This window comes from Theropithecus gelada, chromosome 1, assembly GCF_003255815.1.
Source record: "Theropithecus gelada isolate Dixy chromosome 1, Tgel_1.0, whole genome shotgun sequence".
Taxonomy (NCBI): domain Eukaryota; kingdom Metazoa; phylum Chordata; class Mammalia; order Primates; family Cercopithecidae; genus Theropithecus; species Theropithecus gelada.
In genome coordinates this window covers 152804762-152824456 of record NC_037668.1, presented here as the reverse complement: position 1 = coordinate 152824456, position 19695 = coordinate 152804762, and the positions used below count along the sequence as shown (strand labels likewise).

At 42.9% G+C, this 19695-nt stretch overlaps 1 protein-coding gene across 1 annotated transcript; it reads right to left on the bottom strand.

Annotated features, from left to right (window-relative positions):
• Positions 1-1521: 1521 nt before the first annotated feature.
• SPATA45 (spermatogenesis associated 45) lies at positions 1522-18430 on the bottom strand. The gene is made up of 3 exons (XM_025402243.1): positions 18361-18430; positions 7296-7610; positions 1522-1648 (listed from the first exon to the last, which is right to left on the bottom strand). Exons 2-3 carry the CDS (start codon positions 7570-7572, stop codon positions 1629-1631), a joined length of 297 nt encoding a protein of 98 aa, XP_025258028.1. The 5' UTR covers positions 7573-7610; positions 18361-18430; the 3' UTR covers positions 1522-1628.
• Between the last annotated feature and the right edge of the window lie 1265 nt (positions 18431-19695).

Below are 19695 nucleotides of genomic sequence, written 5' to 3'. Positions count from 1 at the left end.
AAGTGATCCTCCCACTCCAGCCTCCTGAGTAGCTGGGACTATAGCTATCTGCCACCACTGCCTGGCTAGGTATTTGCCTTTTGGGAAGTGAAAAATCAGCTGTAGTTCTGTGTTGTTTATTATGATTTTTTAAAAACATATTCTCATGGTGGATGAGTCTTATCCACACTGTGCCCTACTATATAGTTCTGGCTGACATAGAGTTTTAAGCCAGCTGACTTATCCATATCCCTTCAAATATCAGAACGCTTTGGCTTTCTATGAATCTGAGCTTCCTGTGGAAGTAGAGGGCAACCAAAAAAAAAGTGAATGTCTTATTGAAATAAATACAAATGCCAAGAAGCTCTGGGTTCCAGCCCAGGCAGTGCTCTGCTTGGCATATGGACTAGGTTCTTAACCACACAAAGGAACATAAGCCAAGTTAAGATTTGAAGAGGCTCATGCCTGTAATCCCAGCACTTTGTGGGGCTGAGACGGGCAGATCACCCGCGGTCAGGAGTTCGAGACCAGCCTGGGCAACATGGTGAAACCCCATCTCTACTAAAAATACAAAAAATTAGCCTGGCATGGTGGCACATACCTGTAGTCCCAGCTACTCAGGAGGCTGAGATGAGAATTGCTTGAACCTGGGAGACAGAGGTTGCAGCGAGCCAAAATCACACTACTGCACCCCAGCCTGGGCAACAGAGTGAGACTCCGTCTAAAAAAAAAAAAGGATTTGAAAAGACTGTGATCCAAGAAGCAATGAAACAGAAGTGATAATAGCCAAACAGGATGCGGCCATGAGATAATTCTAACACCACTGTGGGGATGGACAATGTAATGTAACAGAAAGCCCTGTCTCTAGGCACCTTATATTAGCCTCTCAAATATCTCCTTATTCAAATCATCAAAACTATAACTTTAACAGAGGAAGTTAATCTATCATTTAGAAGCAAGTGTTAACTTTTTAGCCTTCAACCTGATCAGTGGGGTTGGTCAATATATTCCACTGAGTTATAGAAACAAATATAAACTATTATTTAAACATTTTAGATTACTAAGGAGAAGATCGCCCAGGCGTGGTGGCTCACGCCCGTAATTCCAGCACTTTGGGATGCCAAGGCAAGTGGATCACCGGAGGTCAGGAGTTCAAGACCAGCCTGACCAACGTGGTGAAATGCCATCTCTACTACAAATACAAAAGTTAGCTGGGCATGATGGCATGAGCCTGTAGTCCCAGCTTCTCAGGAGGCTGAGACAGGAGAATCGCTTAAACCCAGGGGGCGGAGGTTGCAGTGAGCCGAGATCATGCCACTGCATTCCAGCCTGGGGAACAGAGCAAGACTCCGTCTCAAAAAAAAAAAAAAAAAAGTTGCAGGGGGGAATCACTGTAAAGTAAACTCTTAGGAATTCATCTTTGAAAGTATCTAAAAAACTAAAATCCTCTCTTCAAATCATCTAAGTCTAAATAACAGAATGGAATGAATAAAGATGTAATATGTTTTATGTTTAATGTTTTTTGAGGGATCTAGTGAATACTTTTGTTTAGTTTTGTTTATAATTAATAATTTGTAAATAATTTAGGCACACTGAAGAAGAATCAAAGAGAAGGTATTTCTGTGTGTCTTTGTCTCTGGAGATGCACTTTATCCAAATATGGCATTATCTGAAAAATAAAAAATAAAAAGTATTTGTTATATAACTTATAATACATTTCATGGTTTTTAAAATAACCCTGGAGGGCAGAGTATTGTGTTTCAGATACAGGAACTACGGTTTAGAAACACCAAATGGGCCGGGCGCAGTGGCTCACACCTGTAATCCCAGCACTTTGGGAGGCCGAGGCTGGTGGATCGCCTGAGGTCAGGAATTCGAGGCCATCCTGGCCAACATGGTGAAACCCCATCACTACCAAAAAAATACAAAAATTAGCTGGGCGTGTTGGCACACACCTGTAGTCCCAGCTACTCAGGAGGCTGAGGCAGGAGAATCGGTTGAACCCGGGAGGCAGAGCCTGCAGTGAGCTGAGATCACGTCACTGCACTCCAGCCTAGGTGACAAAGCGAGACTCTGTCTCAAAAAACAAACAAACAAACAAAAAATTAGCCGGGTGTGGTGGCGCACACCTATAATCCCAGCTACTCTGGAGGCTGAGGCAGGAGAATCGCTTGAACCCCGGCCAGCAGAGATTGCAGCGAGCCAAGATCAGGCCACTGCACTATAGCTTGTGACAAAGTGACAGAGTGAGACTCAATAAATTAAAAAACAAAACAAAAAACACCAAATGGCTGGGCACAGTGGCTCACGCCTGTAATCCCAGCACTTTGGGAGGCTGAGGCAGGCAGATTGCTTGAGGTCAAGAATTTGAGACCAACCTGGGCAACATGGCAAAACTCAGTCTCTATTAAAAAAATACAAAAGTTAGCCAGGCATGGTGGCACATGCCTATAGTCCTAGCTACTCGAGAGGCTGAGAGGTGGGAGGATCGCTCGAGCCCAGGAGGTTGAGGATACAGTGAGCCATGATCACACCACTGCACTCCAGCCCCAGTGACAGAGCAAGAATCTGCCTCCTAAAAAAAAAAAAGTCAAATTACTAAAAGCATGATAGTATGCTTTTAGTATAGTATCTTTATTTCATTGGGTAGACCCAGATAAACAAGTTTAAAAATAGTAAATGTCAGCCGGGAACAGTGGCTCACGCCTGTAATCCCAGCACTTGAACAGAGGCAAATGACAGAGGCAAAACTTGAACCCAGGTGTTTTTAATTCTATGTATTTAAATAAACTGCCCCTCTTTTGGGCTCCACATCTCCAAGTGGAAGATTGAAAAGAGGACCTGGAAATCTCCAAAAGAACTTCTTTCCTAGTCTTCACATCATTATTAATAGAAGCAAAGAGGAGCTCCCAGAACTCCAAATACTCTATGAGAAAACTGTAACATTCCTTCCCCTCAACACACAGGCCTCCCCACCAGGTTAGACCACCACTAGGTTCGACCATCAGGACTAATCTCATTTTGTCCCTTATCCCTGTTTACACTGGACTCCTCAAGGAACCCAGGAGTCCTGGGTCATCCCTCATGCCCTGGATAGTAATAGTAAGTTCTATGGGCAGCAATACACCCTCCATCCAACAATTCCTATCCCCCACCCTGCTGTTTTCTGTTTCCCCATAGCTCTTACCCATTTATCACTATCTGATCTGACATTTACTTTTTTTTTTTGAGACGGAGTTTCGATCTTGTTGCCCAGGCTGTAGTGCAGTGGTGCAATCTCTGCTCACCGTAACCACCTCCTCCCGGGTTCAAGCGATTCTCCTGCCTCAGCCTCCAGAGTAGCTGGGATTATAGGCGTGCACCACCATGCCCGGCTAATTTTTGTGGGATTTCATCATGTTGGTCAGGCTGGTCTTGAACTCCTGACTTCAGATGATCCACCTGCCTTTGCCTCCCAAAGTGCTGGGATTACAGGCGTGAGCCACTGTACCCAGCTGACATTTACTATTTTTTAACTTGTTTATCTGGCTCTACCCAATGAAATGTAAGCATTTTTTTTTTTTTTTTTTTTAAGAAATAGAGACGGGGCATCTCTAAGTTGCCCACACTGGTTTCAAACTCCTGGGCTCAAGGGATCCTCCTGCCTCAGCCTACCAAAGTGTTAGGATTTCAGGTGTGAGCCAGCACACCAAAACCTAAGCTTTCTGAGGTAAAATTTTATTCATCACTGTATTGACAAGCACGTAGAAGAGTGCCTGACATAAAGTAAGCACTCACATGTATTTGTTGAAAGAATAAAGAGTAAATGAGTGTTTCTTCCTCTCGCACAGGTATGCAAAGGAAAAGAATACAATGCCTTCCAATTCTTATGGAATATGTCCAGCAAAATATACTGTATTTTTTTTTTTCTTTTGAGATGGAGTCTCACTCTGTTGCCCAGGCTGGAGTGCAATGACGCAATCTTGCCTCATTGCAACCTCCACCTCCCGGGTTCAAGCAATTATCCTGCCTCAGCCTCCCAAGTAGCTGGGACTACAGGCATGTGCCACCATGCTTGGCTAATTTTTATATTTTTTAGTAGAGACGGGGTTTCACCACGTTGGTCAGGCTGGATAAATATACTGTATTATTACCCTCTTGCATTTCTAAAGATTATTCCACAGCAACCATCTAAGGTTGCTGCGAGAAACTCTTAAGTTTGTGAGCCACTGCCCAAGGACATAGCTATTGGTCTCGAGAGGAATGAGGTAAGTTCTACCACTACTTCTGGGAAAGTATATTCCATGTCCCAACATTTATTCAATCAGCCAGGAAACGTTTCCTCAGTTCCTAATTTGTGCCAGACACTGTTCTAGGGACTGAGGATAAAGTAGTGAAAAAAGCAGATACCATCCCTGCCTTCAAGGAGCTTGGCCTTCATTAGGGAGTGATAAACACTGTGGTAAAAAAGAAAGCTGGGTAAGGGATTGTAGAGTGTTGAGGAGTGCTGCTTAGATAGGGTGGTTTCTTTTGTTTATGTTTTATTTCAGTAGTTTTTGGGGTAAAGGTGGATTTTGGTTACATGGGTAAGTTCTCTAGTGGTGATTTCTGGGATTTTGGTGCACCCATCACCCGAGCAGTGTACATTGTACCCAACATGTAGTCTTTTATCCCTCGCCCCTCTTTTACCTTTCTTTCCCTTGGGGTTCCTAAAGTCCATTATATCATTCTTATGCCTTTGCATCCTCATGGCTTAGGTCCCACTTATAAGTCAGAACAGACAATATTTGGTTTTCCATTCCTGAGTCACTTCACTCAGAATAATGGTCTCCTGGCAGGGCGCAGTGGCTCAAGCCTATAATCCCAGCACTTTGGGAGGCTGAGGTGGGTGGATCACTTGAAGCCAGGAGTTTGAAACTGGCCTGGCCAACATGGCAAAACCCCATCTCTACTAAACAAACAAACAAAAAAAATAGCCAGGCGTGGTGGCAGGCAATCCCAGCTCCTTGGAAGGCTGAAGCACTTGAACCCAGAGGGCAGAGGTTGCAGTGAGCTGAGATCACGTCATTGCACTTCAGCCTGGGCGACAGAGAGACTCAGCTTTCACAGAATTGAAGAGAGTTAGGGCCTTGCTCTGGGTTAGGCTTTGGCTTAAGGAAATGTTGTGGCTGGGTTGATCTGTCCAGATCACTGAAACTTTCTCCCTATCGGCAATAAGGCTGTTTTGCTTTCTTATCATTTGTGTGTTCACTGAAGGAAATTTTTAATTTCCTTCAAGAGTTTTTCCTTTGCATTGATAATTTGGATAAATGATTGGCACAAGAGTCCTGGCTTTTGGCCTATCTTGGCTTTTGCCATGCCTTCCTCACTAAGCTTAACCATTTCTAGCTTTTGATTTAAAGTGAGATGTAATACTTCCTCCTTTCATCTCAGGTGATCTGCCCACCTCAGCCTCCCAAAATGCTAGGATTATAGGCATGAGCCACCGTGCCCAGCCCTAGAGTTATTTTTGAATAAAACGAACACATGACTCTTACAGATGAACTCTAAACACAGTGGAGAATTTCAGCTTTCTACACCACACTGTATCACACTCTACTCCACTTCCTGAGAGCACTGGGGAAGGGTAAAGTCACAGCCACATCAAATAAGTGAAATCTCAAATGTGGTGATTCTTTTGTTTCTGATCTAAATTAGTAACTTGTTGGTTGTATTAGATATGGTTACACACCCCCTTCTCTTTTTTTCAAATAAATTAAAATATGCTATCTCAGCTGCCTGCCTAGACTAAGAAACAAGTATTCACAATGAAGGTATTTATCAGCTCCCCTTCTTCCTTCTATAAAATAATACCACCACCATCACCACCATGCCATCCCCTGCCCCCAACAACTTTCCTTCACTTTTTTTTTTTTTTTTTTTTTGATAAGGAGTCTTAGTTTGTCGCCTGGGCTGGAGTACACTGGAGTGATCTCGGCTCACTGCAACCTTCACCTCCAGTATTCAAGCAATTCTCCTGCCTCAGCCTCCCAAGTAGCTGGGAGTAAAGGTGCCTGCTGCCATGCCCAGCTAAGTTTTGCATTTTTAGTAGAGATGGGGTTTCACCATGTTGGCCAGGCTGGTCTCAAACTCCTGACCTCAGGTGATTCGCCTGCCTCGGCCTCCCAAAGTGCTGGGATTAGAGGCGTGAGCCACTGTGCCCAGCCCCTCCACATTTTATTAGGGCTTTTTGTATGATGTTTATTATCAAAAGGATCTCCACTGCACCTCAATTTTGCACATGAAATGTTTGTAAAGGCCAGAAAAATTGATGAGATAGCAGGTTTCTGAAGTTTTTGTGGTCTATTGTAATTACTGTAACAACTCTTATCAAAATGTGGTTCTCAGGCCATCAGCATCAGCATCACCTTAGTCTGCTGAGAATGCAGATTTCCAGGCACCTCCCTAGAGCCTACTGAATGAGATGGCTTGAAGCTGGGGCCTGGGACTCTGTATGCATAAAAAAATGAGAGTCTCTGGTCTATAATACATCTTACAATCCACCAGCCTGTTTAATGACACTTTTACCTTCAAACAGATTGCCTTTATGCTATACCAGGGCAATACTCAGGTACCTCTTTCAATCCCAGAAATTATTCCTAATTCTTAGGAATACCTACAAATCCTTCCTATAAATTGGTTAAGAATTGTATCATAGGCCAGGTGTGGTGGCTCACGCCTGTAATCCCAGCACTTTGAGAGGCCGAGGCGGGCGGATTACCTGAGGTCTGGAGTTCAAGACCAGCCTGACCAACATGAAGAAACCCCGTCTCTACTAAAAATATAAAAAAAATCAGTCAGATGTGGTGGTGCATGCCTGTAACCCCAGCTACTTGAGAGGCTGAGGCAGAAGAATCGCTTGAACCCGGGAGATGGAGGTTGCGGTAAGATGAGATTGTGTCATTGCACTCCAGCCTGGGCATCAAGAGCAAAACTCTGTCTCAAAAAAAAAAAAAAAAAAAACACAGTCCTATCATAGGCTGGGTGTGGTGGCTCATGCCTGTAATCCCAGCACTTTTGGAGGCCGTGGTGGGTGGATCACCTGAGGTCAGGAGTTTGAGACCAGCCTGGCCAACAAGGTGAAACCCCGTCTCTACTAAAAAATACAAAAAAATTAGCCAGGCGTGGTGGCAGGCGCCTGTATTCCCAGCTACCTGGGAGGCTGAGGCAGAAGAATCGCTTGAACCTGTGAGGTGGAGTTTGCAGTGAGCCAACATGGTGCCATTGCACTCCAGCCTGGGTGACAAGAGCAAAACTCCGTTTCAAAAAAAAAAAAAAATCCTATCATAACTTCTTACTTTTTGGTGGAAAGTGCTTTCTCTCCCTGTGAGCAAGGAGACTCAGCTTGACCCAGGAGCTCCTGCCACTGTCGGGAATAGGCTCTTTGGTTGTGGTATGAGTAAAGGACTGACAGGCACTAGGGAAGTGCCTCTTTTGAACTCTCAGTAAGCTGACTTGATTGCTTCGTTCCACCAAGCAGTTTGATTCACGCTTTTTGTTTATCTCCTCCAGGAGATGTTGTTTGCTTACTCCATGTTTTTTAATTATTTCAATGGTTCTGTTTATAGATGCCATTATGCTCACAAACCAATTGTCAAGCGATTCTTGCTGTCCTACAAACAAAAGAAAAAATACTTTTGATTGTCTTTTTGACTCAGAAGCCCGTATTCACAATCACGTTGACCAGTTTCTCTTTTTTCCTTCTATACAATAACATCACCACCCACCACCACCAAGCCTCCCACCCCACACTTCACTTTTTTATGTACTTATTTTTTTAGACAGGGTCTTGCTCTGTCTCCCAGGCTGGCACGCAGTGGCATGATCTCAGCTCACTGCAACTTCTACTTTCCAGATTCAAGTGATTCTTGTGCCTCAGCCTCCTAAGTAGCTGGAATTACAGGCTTGCACAACCATGCCCGGCTAATTTTTCTGTTTTCAGTAGAGATGGGGTTTCACCATGTTGGCCAGGCTGGTCTCGAACTCCTGGTCTCAGGTGATCTGCCTACCTCAGTTTCCCAAAGTGCTGGGATTACAGGTGTGAGCCACCATGCCCAGTCAGCACACCTCACAATTTTTTTTTTTTTTTTTTTGAGACGGAGTCTCACTCTGTCACCTAGGCTGGAGTGCAGTGGCTTGATCTCAGTTCACTGCAATCTCCGCCTCCGGGGTTCAAGCAATTCTGCCTCAGCTTCCTAAGTAGCTGGGATTACAGGCATGCACCACCACGCCTGGCTAATTTTTTTTTTTTTTTTTTTTTTTTGTATTTTTAGTAAAGACGGGGTTTCACCATATCGGCCAGGTTGGTCTCGAACTCCTCAACTTGTGATCCACCTGCCTCGGCTTCCCAAAGTGCTGGGATTACAGGCATGAGCCACTGCACCTGGCCACACCTCACCTTTTATTATTGTTTCTTAAGGGTTTTATTTTTTGTTTTTTAGGTTTTCTTCAGGGGTAACAAAGGTTAAAAAGGTATGGTAAGAGGATATATTATTGTTTTTGAAAATTATACTATGCATTGTTTTTTGCTTTTAGAAGCATTTATTATTTCTTCTGATTATAAAAATAATACATGTTTATTACATATATTAATAATGTAATAGATAAATAATACATGTTTAAATACATGATTATAAAAAATGATACATATTCATGGTAGATAATTAAGAAAATACAGAAAAACATAAAGTAGAAAAGTTAAAATTACTCTTTTTCCAGAGACATCCATTAATATTTTGGGTATTACTTTCCCAATAAGTATCCAAAGGGATTTTAATTTTAAAAAGTGGTGGCCAGGCACCGTGGCTCATGCCTGTAATCTCAGCACGTTGGGAGGCCGAGGTGGACAGATCACGAGGTCAGGAGTTCAAGACCAGCCTGGCCAACATAGTGAAACCCCGTCTCTACTAAAAATTAGCCGGGCATGGTGGCAGGCACCTGTAATCCCAGCTACTCCGGAGGCTAAGGCATGAGAATCACTTGAACCCAGGAGGCAGAGGTTGCAGTGAGCCAAGACCACGCCATTGCACTCCAGCCGGTGTGACAGTGTGAGACTCCATCTCAAAAAAAACAAAGTGACCAGGCACAGTAGCTCACGCCTATAATCCCAACACCTTGGAAGGCCGAGGTGGGAGGATCACTTAAGCCTGGGAGGTGAAGATTGCAGTGAGCTGAGATTGTGCCATTGCACTACAGCCTGGGTGACAGAGCAAGATTTGGAAAGAGAGAGAAATATTCAGAACTGATAAATGATATAGTTCACAATCTCAAGAAGCTCAAACAATAGCAGTCAGGATTTTAAAAAAGCCCACGCTGAGATTACAGTGAATTTAAAAAGAAAAGAAAATCTTAAAAGCAACCAGAGAATAAAAGGAGGGGCAATTGAACCAACAGCTGACTCCTCAACAAGCAAAAATATAAGCCAGAAGACAAAGAAATGGGGCCTGGTGTGGTGGCTCACACCTGTAATCCCAGCACTTTGGGAGGCTGATGTGGGTGGGTCACCTGAGGTCAGGAGTTGGAGACCAACCTGGCCAACATGGTGAAACCCTGTCTTTATTAAAAATACAAAAAAATTAGCCGGGCATGGTGGTATGCACTTGTAATCCCAGCTACTCAGGAGGTGGAGGCAGGAGAATTGCTTGAACCCGGGAGGCAGAGGTTGTAGTGAGTCAATATCATGCCACTGCACTCCAGCTTGGGCGGCTGAGCAAGACTCTGTCTCAAAAAAAAAAAAAAAAAAAAAAAAAATACATTCATTATCACCAGTCACTAGGAAAGTGTAAATCAATACTATAATGAGATATCACTAGATACCACTAGAATGGCTGAAATGAAAAAGATTGACCAAACCATGTGTTAACAAAGATATGGAGGACCTGGAATTCTCATACGCTGCTAGTGAGAATGTAAAATGGAACAATGTCTTTGGAAAATAATCATGCAGCTTCTGAAAATTTAAATATACTCCTATTATTTGATCCATTCCTAGGTATTTACCCTAGAGCAATGAAATTCTCCACACACATGCATAAAGAAACGTATCAGTACATATGAAAACTAACTCATTAATTTCATCACAGCTTTCTAAAAAACTTTTGTTTTTTTTTTTACACAGCTTTATTTTTATTTATTTATTTTTGAGACAGGGTCTCTTTCTGTCACCCAGGCTAGAGTGAAGTGGTGTGACCATGGCTTACTGTATCCTCAACCTCCCAACCTCAAGTCATCTTCCCACCTCAGCCTCCCAAGTGCTGCGATACAGGCGCAGGCCACCACACCTGGCTATTTTTGTTTTTATTTTTCATAGAGATGAGGTCTCATTATGTTCCTAAGGCTGGTCTTGAATTCCTGGGCTCAAGGGATCCTCATGCCTTGGCCTCCCAGAGTACTGAGATTACAGGTGTGAGCAGAGCCACCAGGCCCAGCCCAAAGCTTTATTTTCATGAGCCAAAAAGTTCTAACAATCCAAATGTCCATCAACAGCAGAACAAATAAATTGTGGTATATGTACACAATGGACACTGAGTTATAAAATATATTTATATATATATAGTATGTATATAATATATTCCTTTTACCTGAGATGCTAATTCATCAATATATATATTTTGAGTTGTGTTCATATATTGTTGATAAACACAATATTATGGCTGAATCTCTAAATAATTAGGCTGAGTTAAAAAAAAAAAAAAAAGCCAGACAAATCAGAATGTATAGTGTATGATTCCATGCATATAAAACTCTAGGAAATATTAGGCTAGGCATGGTGGCTCACACCTGTAATCCCAGCACTTTGGAAAGCTGAGGAAGGAGGACTGCTTGAGCTCAGGAGTTCAAGACCAGACTAAGCAACATAATAAGACCTCATCTCTACAAAAAATTCAAGAACTTAACTACCTGTGGTGGCACCTGCCTGTAATCCTAGCTATTCAGGAGGGGGTACAAACAACAAACAAACAAACAAAATTAATTTTAATTTTAAATTCTTTTGTTTTTATTTTGTGTTGTTTTTTTGAGACAGAGTCTTGCTCTGCCGCCCACGCTGGAGTGCAGGTTCAAGCGATTCTCATGCCTCAGCCTCCCAAAGTAGCTGGGATTACAGAGGCACGCCACCATGCCCAGCTAATTCTGGTACAGGCGTGAGCCACCGCACTCGCTTGTTTTTGTTTTGTTTTGTTTGAGACAGAGTCTCCCTCTGTCACCCAGGCTGGAGTGCAGTGGTGCGATCTTGGCTCACTGCAAGCTCCGCCTCCCGGGTTCACGCCATTCTCCTGCCTCAGCCTCCCCAGCAGCTGGGACTACAGGTGCCAGCCACCACGCCTGGCTAATTTTTTGTATTTTGAGTAGACAGGGGGTTTTACCCTGTTAGCCAGGATGGTCTCGATCTCCTGAGCTCGTGATCCGCCCGCCTTGACCTCCCAAAGTGCTGGGATTACAGGCGTGAGCCACGGTGCCAGCCCCGGGCTCGCCTTTCAAATTCTTTTATTTATTTTTTATTTTTTTATTTTTTTGAGACAGAGTCTCGCTCTGTTTCCAGGATGGAGTCCAGTGGAGCGATATTGGCTCACTGTAACCCCCGACTCCCTGGTTCATGTGATTCTCCTGCCTCAGCCTCCCCAGTAGCTGGGATTACAGGCATGTGCCACCACACCCAGCTAATGTTTGTAAGTCCTTTTAAATTCTTTTGGAGTGGGAGACATCATCTTTCTTTTTTCTTTTTTTTCCTTTTGAGATGGGGGCCTCATTCTGTCACCTAGGCTGGAATCCAGTGGCATGATCTTGGCTCACTGCAACCTCTGCCTCCTGGGCTCAAGTGATCCTCCATCTTCAGCCTCCTGAGTGGCTGGGACTACCACAGGTGCGCACCACCATGCCCAACTAATTTTTTTGTATTTTTGGTAGAGACAGGGTTTCACCACATTGCCCAGGCTGGGCTGAAACTCCTAAGCTCAAGCGATCTACCCACCTCAGCTTTTCAAAGTGCTGGGATTACAGGTATGAGCCACTGTGCCTGACATTAATTATTCTTTTTATTGTTAGACTTTAGGTTGTTTTCAGTTTATTTTTATAATAATGTTTTGAAACACATTGAAGTGACAGAAATCACACAAACACACATTGTTTTAGGAAAGCTACCAGAGCCATCAATTTTTCATTCCTAAATAAGCAAAGAAGAGAGGTAACTTTTTTTTTTTTTCTTTTGAGAAGGAGTCTTGCTCTGTCGCCCAGGCTGGGCATCACTCCGTCTCAAAAAAATAAAACAAAATAATAAAATATAAAAAGGTCAGTTGGTCAATTGCTTGTTTTTGTTTGTTAGTTTTGAAATGGAGTCTCACTCTGTCACCCAGGCTGGAGTGCAATGGCGCGATCTTGGCTCACTGCAACCTCTGCCTCCTGGGTTCAAGTGATTCTCCTGCTTCAGCCTCCTGAGTAGCTGGGGCTACAGGTGTGCACCACCACGCCCAGCTAAATTTTTTTTGTATTTTTAGTAGAGAGGGGGTTTCACCATGTTGGTTGGCCAGGCTGGTTTTGAACTCCTGACCTCAAGTGATCTGCCTGCCTTGCCCTCCCAAAGTGCTGGGATTACAGGCGTAAGCCATCACCCCCGGCTTGAGTTAATTTATATTTTGTTAAAAGTCCATTTTAGGCTGGGCGCGGTGGCTCATGCCTGTAATCCCAGCACTTTGGGAGGCTGAGATCAGGGGTTTGAGACCAGCCTGGCCAACATGGTGAAACCTGGTCTCCATTAAAAATACAAAAATTAGCCAGGTGTGGTGGCAGGCACCTGTAATCCCAGCTACTCAGGAGGCTGAAGCAGGAGAATAGCTTGAACCCAGGAGGCAAGAGGTTGCAGTGAGCCGAGATTGCGCCATTGTACTCCAGCCTGGGGAACAAGAGTGAGACTTGGTCTCAAAAAAATAAAAATAAAATAAAAGCCCATTTTATAGGTGAACTGCAAATAAAACATCGATGCCTTAGTTAAAAGTTCACCATGAAGATTGCAAAATTCAAACTCTTAATTACAAGCTGCCTGACAACTGGAGCTAAATAAAACAAAATAGACACAGTAATAGAGTCTAGTGGTACAAGCATATTTTTTAAGTAAAAAAGATTTGATTAATATTTTACCTGTGCTGCCTCCTAACTGTATGATCTTGTTTAAGTTACTTACCTTCTCTGGGCCTCAGTTTCCTTATGTGTTAAATGAAAATAATATCCAGGCAAGGCACGGTGGCTCATGCCTGTAATCCCAACACTTTGGGAGGTCTAGGCAGGTGATCACCTGAAGTCGGGAGTTCGAAGCCAGACTGGCAGCATGGTAAAATCCCACCTCGGCCGGGCACAGTGGCTCACGCCTGTAATCCCAGCACTTTGGGAGGCCGAGGCGGGCATACCACTAGGTCAGGAGATCGAGACCATCCTGGCTAACACGGTGAAACCCCATCTCTACTAAAGATACCAAAAAAAAAATTAGCCAGGCGTGGTGGTGGGCACCTGTAGTCCCAGGTACTCCAGAGGCTGAGGCAGGAGAATGGCGTGAACCCAGGAGGTGGAGCTTGCAGTGGGTCAAGATCATACCACTGCACTCCAGCCTGGGTGGCAGAGCAAGACTCCGTTTCAAAAAAAAAAAAAAAAAAAAAAAAACCCCCCACCACAAAAAAAAAAAAAAAATCACAAAATTAGCCAGTGCAGTGGCACATGCTTGTAATCCCAGCTACTCCAGAGGCTGAGGCAGGAGAATCGCTTGAACCCTGGAGGAAGAGGTTGTGGTGAGCCAAGACCATGCCATTGCACTCCAGCCTGGGCAACAAAAGCAACACTCTGTTTCAAAAAAAAAAAAAGAAAATAATATCAAACTCACAGTGTCATAAGGACTAAATGAGCTAATAAATATCAAGAGCTTAATACAACCAACCCTCAGTAAGTGGTAACTTTATCATATTAAATAGGCACTTTGAAAAAAGTTTTGTTCAATTCGATAAGTAAATAATTTAGTATTTTCTTTTCTCCCCAGTTTCTAATCTTGTTTACTTGCTGTGTGACTAGAATTGGCTACATAATTTGTAGGGTCCAGTGAAAATAAAAATGCTGGACCCTTTATTAACAAACAATGGAGACGTTCAAGGTAATGACAGTAAAACTTTAAGCCAATTGTGAGACCCTTCTGAGCAAAGGGCCCTATGTGCCTGTTTGGGTCTCATGCCTGTGAAACTGGTCCTGTGTGTGATATACGAACAGGCCAATTTCAACTGCTAATTTATCCAATTTTACAATCTCTTAAATGGAGAAAGTAATATGTTTAACTCATGACTTTGAAAGGTCTGGTCCAAAAACCAGACAAGTCTTACAGGTTAGTTCAGGATCTGCACCTTATCAACCAAATTGTCTTGCCTATCCACCCCATAGTGCCAAACCCATATACTCTCCTATCCTCAATACCTCCCTCCACAACCCATTATTCTGTTCTAGATAAACCTAGCTGACTCCATAAATCCTAAATCCTTTCCCCACTCCCCTTTCTATTCCTTAAAAAACAGCCCTAAAAGCTGCTCCCACACTAGCTCTCCCTAACTCATCCCAACTTTTTCATTACACACAGCTGAAGTGCAGGGCTATGTGGTTGGACTTCTTACACAAAAGCGGGGACCACACCTTGTGGCCTTTCTGTCCAAACAACTTGACCTTACTGTTTTAGCCTAGCCCTCATGTCTGCATGCAGTGGCTGCTGCTGCTTTACTACTTTTAGAGGCCCTCAAAATCACAAGCTATGCTCCACTTACTCTCTACAGTTCCCATAACTTTCAAAATCTATTTTCCTCCTCACATTTGATGCATATACTTTCTGCCCCCCAGCTCCTTCAGCTATACTCACTCTTTGTTGAGTCTCCCACAATTACCATTGTTCCTGGCCCAGACTTCAATCCGGCCTCCCACGTTATTCCTGATACCACACCTGACCCGCATGACTGTATCTCTCTGATCCACCTGACATTCACTCCATTTCCCCATATTTCCTTCTTTCCTGTTCCTCACCCTGATCACACTTGGTTTATTGATGGCAGTTCCACCAGGCCTAATTGCCACTCACCAGCAAAGGCAGGCTATGCTATAGTATCTTCCACATCTATCACTGAGGCTACTTCTCTGCCCCACTCCACTACCTCTCAGCAAATCAAACTCATTGCCTTAACTCGGGCCCTCACTCTTCCAAAGGGACTACGCATCAATATTTATACTGACTCTAAATATGCCTTCCATATCCTGCGCCACCATGCTGTGATATGGGCTGAAAGAAGTTTCCTCACTGTGCAAGGGTCCTCCATCATTAATGCCTCTTTAATAAAAACTCTTCTCAAGGCCACTTTACTTCCAAAGAAAGCTGGAGTCATTCACTGCAAGGGCCATCAAAAGGCATCAGATTCCATTGCTCAGGGCAATGCTTATGCTGATAAGGTAGCTAAAGAAGCAGCTAGCATTCCAACTTCTGTCCCTCAGGGTCAGTTTTTCTCCTCATCGGTCACTCCCACCTACTCCCCCACTGAAACTTCCACCTATCAATCTCTTCCCACGCAAGACAAATGGTTCTTGGACCAAGGAAAATATCTCCTTCAAGCCTCATAGGCTCATTCTATTCTGTCATCATTTCATAACTTCTTCCATGTAGGTTACAAGCCCACTAGCCTGTCTCTTAGAATCTCTCATTTCCTTTCCATCTTGAAAATCTATCCTCAAGAAAATCATTTCTTGGTGTTCCATCTACTATTCTACTACCCCTCAGGGATTGTTCAGGCCCCCTCCCTTCCCTACACATCAAGCTCAGGGATTTGCCCCCTCTCAGGACTGGCAAATTGACTTTACTCACATGCCCCAAGTCAGGAAACTAAAATACCTCTTGGTCTGGGTAGGCACTTTCACTGGATGGTAGAGGCCTTTCCCACAGGGTCTGAGATGGCCACCTCGGTCATTTCTTCCCTTCTGTCATACATAATTCCTCGGTTTGGCCTTCCCACCTCTATACAGGCTGACAATAGATGGCCTTTATTAGTCAAATCACCCAAGCAGTTTCTCAGGCTCTTGGTATTTAGTGGCTCCTGGTTTTACCTCAAATCGCCACCCTTAAGTCTCTCTTGAAGTGGATAGAAGATCTTCAGTGGCAAGGTACGCTCCACACTTTCACCCTGATGAAGTCCTATTCTTTACTTTTATACTCACTCTTATTCTGGTTCCCATTCTTATGCCACCCTCTACCTCTCCCCAGCTTTCTCCACCATACTATCAATCTCACTCTCTCCTAGCTGTTTCTAATCCTTCTTTAACAAACAATTGCTGGCTTTGCATTTCTCTTTCCTCCAAAATCTCCGAGGCCTGGACTTACTCACTGCTAAAAAAAGAGGAATCTGTATATTTTTTAATAGAGAGTGTTGTTTTTACCTAAATTAATCTGGCCTGGTATGTGACAACATAAAAAAACTCAAGTATAGAGCCCAAAAACTCACCAACCAAGCAAATAATTATGCTGAACCCCCTTGGGTGCTCCCTAATTGGATGTCCTGGGTCCTCCCAATTCTTAGTCCTTCAATATCTATTTTTCTCCTTCTCTTATTTGAATCTTGTGTCTTCCTTCCATTTAGTTTCTTAATTCATATAAAACCACATCCAGGCCATCACCAATCATTCTATACAACAAATACTCCTTTTAGCAAGCCCACAATATCACCCCTTACCCCAAAATCTTTCTTCAGCTTAATCTCTCTCACTCTAGGTTCCCACGCTGCCCCTAATCCCAGTCGAAACAGCCCTGAGAAACATCGCCCATTATCTTGCCATACCACCCCCAAAAATTTTTGTTGCCTCAACACTTCACCACTATTTTGTTTTGTTTTTCTTATTAACATAAGAAGACAGGAATGTCAGGCCTCTGAGCCCAAGCTAAGCCATCATATTCCCTGTGACCTGCACGTATACATCCACATGGCCTGAAGCAACTGAAGATCCACAAAAGAAGTGAAAATAGCCTTAACTGATGACATTCCACCATTGTGATTTGTTCCTGCCCCACCCTGATAGGATATATTCCTCCCCCTCCAGCCCTTAAAAAGATACTTTGTAATATCCTCCCCACCCTTAAGAACATACTTTGTCCACCTATCCTAAACCTATAGGAACTAATGAAAATCCCACCACCCTTTGCTAACTCCTTTTTCGGACTCAGCCCGCCTGCACCCAGGTGAAATAAACAGCCTTGCTGCTCACACAAAGCCTGTTTGGTGGTCTCTTCACATGGACACCCGTGACAAAAGGGGCTTTGAAGAGCTGCCCAAAATAGCTCAGTTGGGAGAGCAAAATAGCTCAGTTGGGAGAGCATTAGACTGAAAGGGGCTTTGAAATTGTTTTTTCTTTTTTTTTCTTTTTTCATTTTTTGAGACAAGGTCTCACTCTGTCACCCAGGCTGGAGTGCAGTGAGTGACTTGATCACAGCTCACTGCAGCCTCAACCTCCTGGGCTCAGGGGATCCCCTCACCTCAGCCTTCCAAGTAGCTGGAACTACAGACACACACCACCATGCCTGGCTAATTTTTGTATTTTTTGTAGAGATGTGGTTTCACCATGTTGCCCAGGCTGGTCTTGAACTCCTGGGGTCAAGTGATCCTCCTGCCTCAGCCTCCCAAAGTGCTGGGATTACAAGCATAATTGTGCCCAGCCCAGGTTTTGAAAATATTAAACATGTATATACTATAGACCCTCATTATTCATTGATTACATATTTGCAAATGTGGCTACTCCCTAAAATGTATTTGTTACCCAAATAGCACTAGTAGCACTAGCCTGGGAAAAAGATCAAAAGTATGGTTTCTATTGAATCCATATTGCTTTTGTGCCATCGTAAAGTCAAACAATTTTATGTCAAACCATTGTGAGTGGGGGGCCAGCTGTATTCTTTCTAGGAGCAATGGTTCACTATTTGCTAATTTAATGTTTGTGACAACTTTATAGAATATATGATATATATATAATATAAATGTTATGTATATTTATATGTAAATACATTATATATACTTATATATAAATACATTGTATATATTTATATATACATTATATTATATATAATGTATATATGATACATTATATATTTATATATAAATACATTATATACTTATACATTACATATATTTATATATTATATATACATTACATATTTATATATACATGTGATATAATTTATGCATATAATACATATTTATATATTATATATTTATATATTATATTATATATTTATGTTATATATAAATATATAATAATGAGAATTGACTGTATGAGAAAATACATTACTATTTCTACAGGTATATTATTATAAATTACCTTTAACATACTAACATACAGCAACCCAAAGCGTGTTTCAAGTCCACTGGTGTGGATTAGCCCACTGGGATGCTGCCTTGGTGATGGAATATTCTGATCAGTGACATTCCAACTTTGTTCTAGTCATAGAAGCCTGGTTAAGAGAGATTCTGGAGTCAGAGAGATCATTTACTTACCAGCCAGGTGACCTTGGATAAATATAAATTACTTAATCCTCTTTTTTTTTTTTATTTAATTTGGAGACAGGGTCTTGCTGTGTCACCTAGGCTGGAGTGCAGTGGTGCAATCACAGTTTCATTATGTTGGCCAGGCTGCTCTTGAACTCCTGGGATCAAGCGATTTCTCTGCCTTGGCCTTCCAAAATGCTGGGATTACAGGTGTGCATCACCAGGCCCAGCCATTCGACCCTCATAATATTGGTTTCATCATCTGTAAAATGGGGCTAAAGATATTGCTTTCACCAAGCTGTGTGTTTATATGTGTGGTAAGTGATGAGGAGGGAGTTGAGATTAAATTAGGAATGCGTGTAAAGCTTTTTGCATTGTGCCTGGCATGAATTTAATACACACACTGATATGTTTTCAGCACATACTCCACTTGGTGCTGTTGTGGATACTGGGGACAAACGGGTCCTTGACCCCATGAAGAAGAGTTCTAATCTAAGGATTCATCGTAAGTACTCAGTAAGTGGTAGCTACTTTATTGGTTTTATTAAAACTTTATATTTTACATGGGGAATTTGTTGTCGTTGTTTATTTTTGTTTTATTTTGGTTTTCGAGATGGAGTTTCACTCTTGGCACCCAGGCTGAAATGCAGTGGCACGATCTTGGCTTACTGTAAGCTCCACCTCCCGGGTTCAAGTGATTCTCCTGTCTCAGCCTCTTGAGTAGCTGGGATTACAGGCATGCGCCACCACATCCGGCTAATTTTCTATTTTTAGTAGAAATGGGGTTTCACCAAGTTAGCCAGACTGGAACTCCTGACTTCAGGCAATCTGCCTACCTTGGCCTCCCTGGCCTGTTTTGTTTTTCAAGACAGGATCTCACTCCATCGGACAGGCTAGAGTTCTGTGGTGTGATTGAGGCTTACTGCAACCTCAACCTCCTGAACTCAGGTGATCCTCTCACCTCTGCCTCCTGAGTAGCTGGGACTATAAGCGTGGACCACCACAACTGGCTAATTTTTAAATTTCTCATAGAGACGGGATTTTGCCATGTCGCCCAGGCTACATGGAAAGTTATTTTATTCATGTGTTTCTTTTGTAAGAAGAGGAGGTCTCCAGTGTTTGTTTTTGTTTGTTTGTTTGTTTTTAATCTTCAGGTCACTCTAGAATG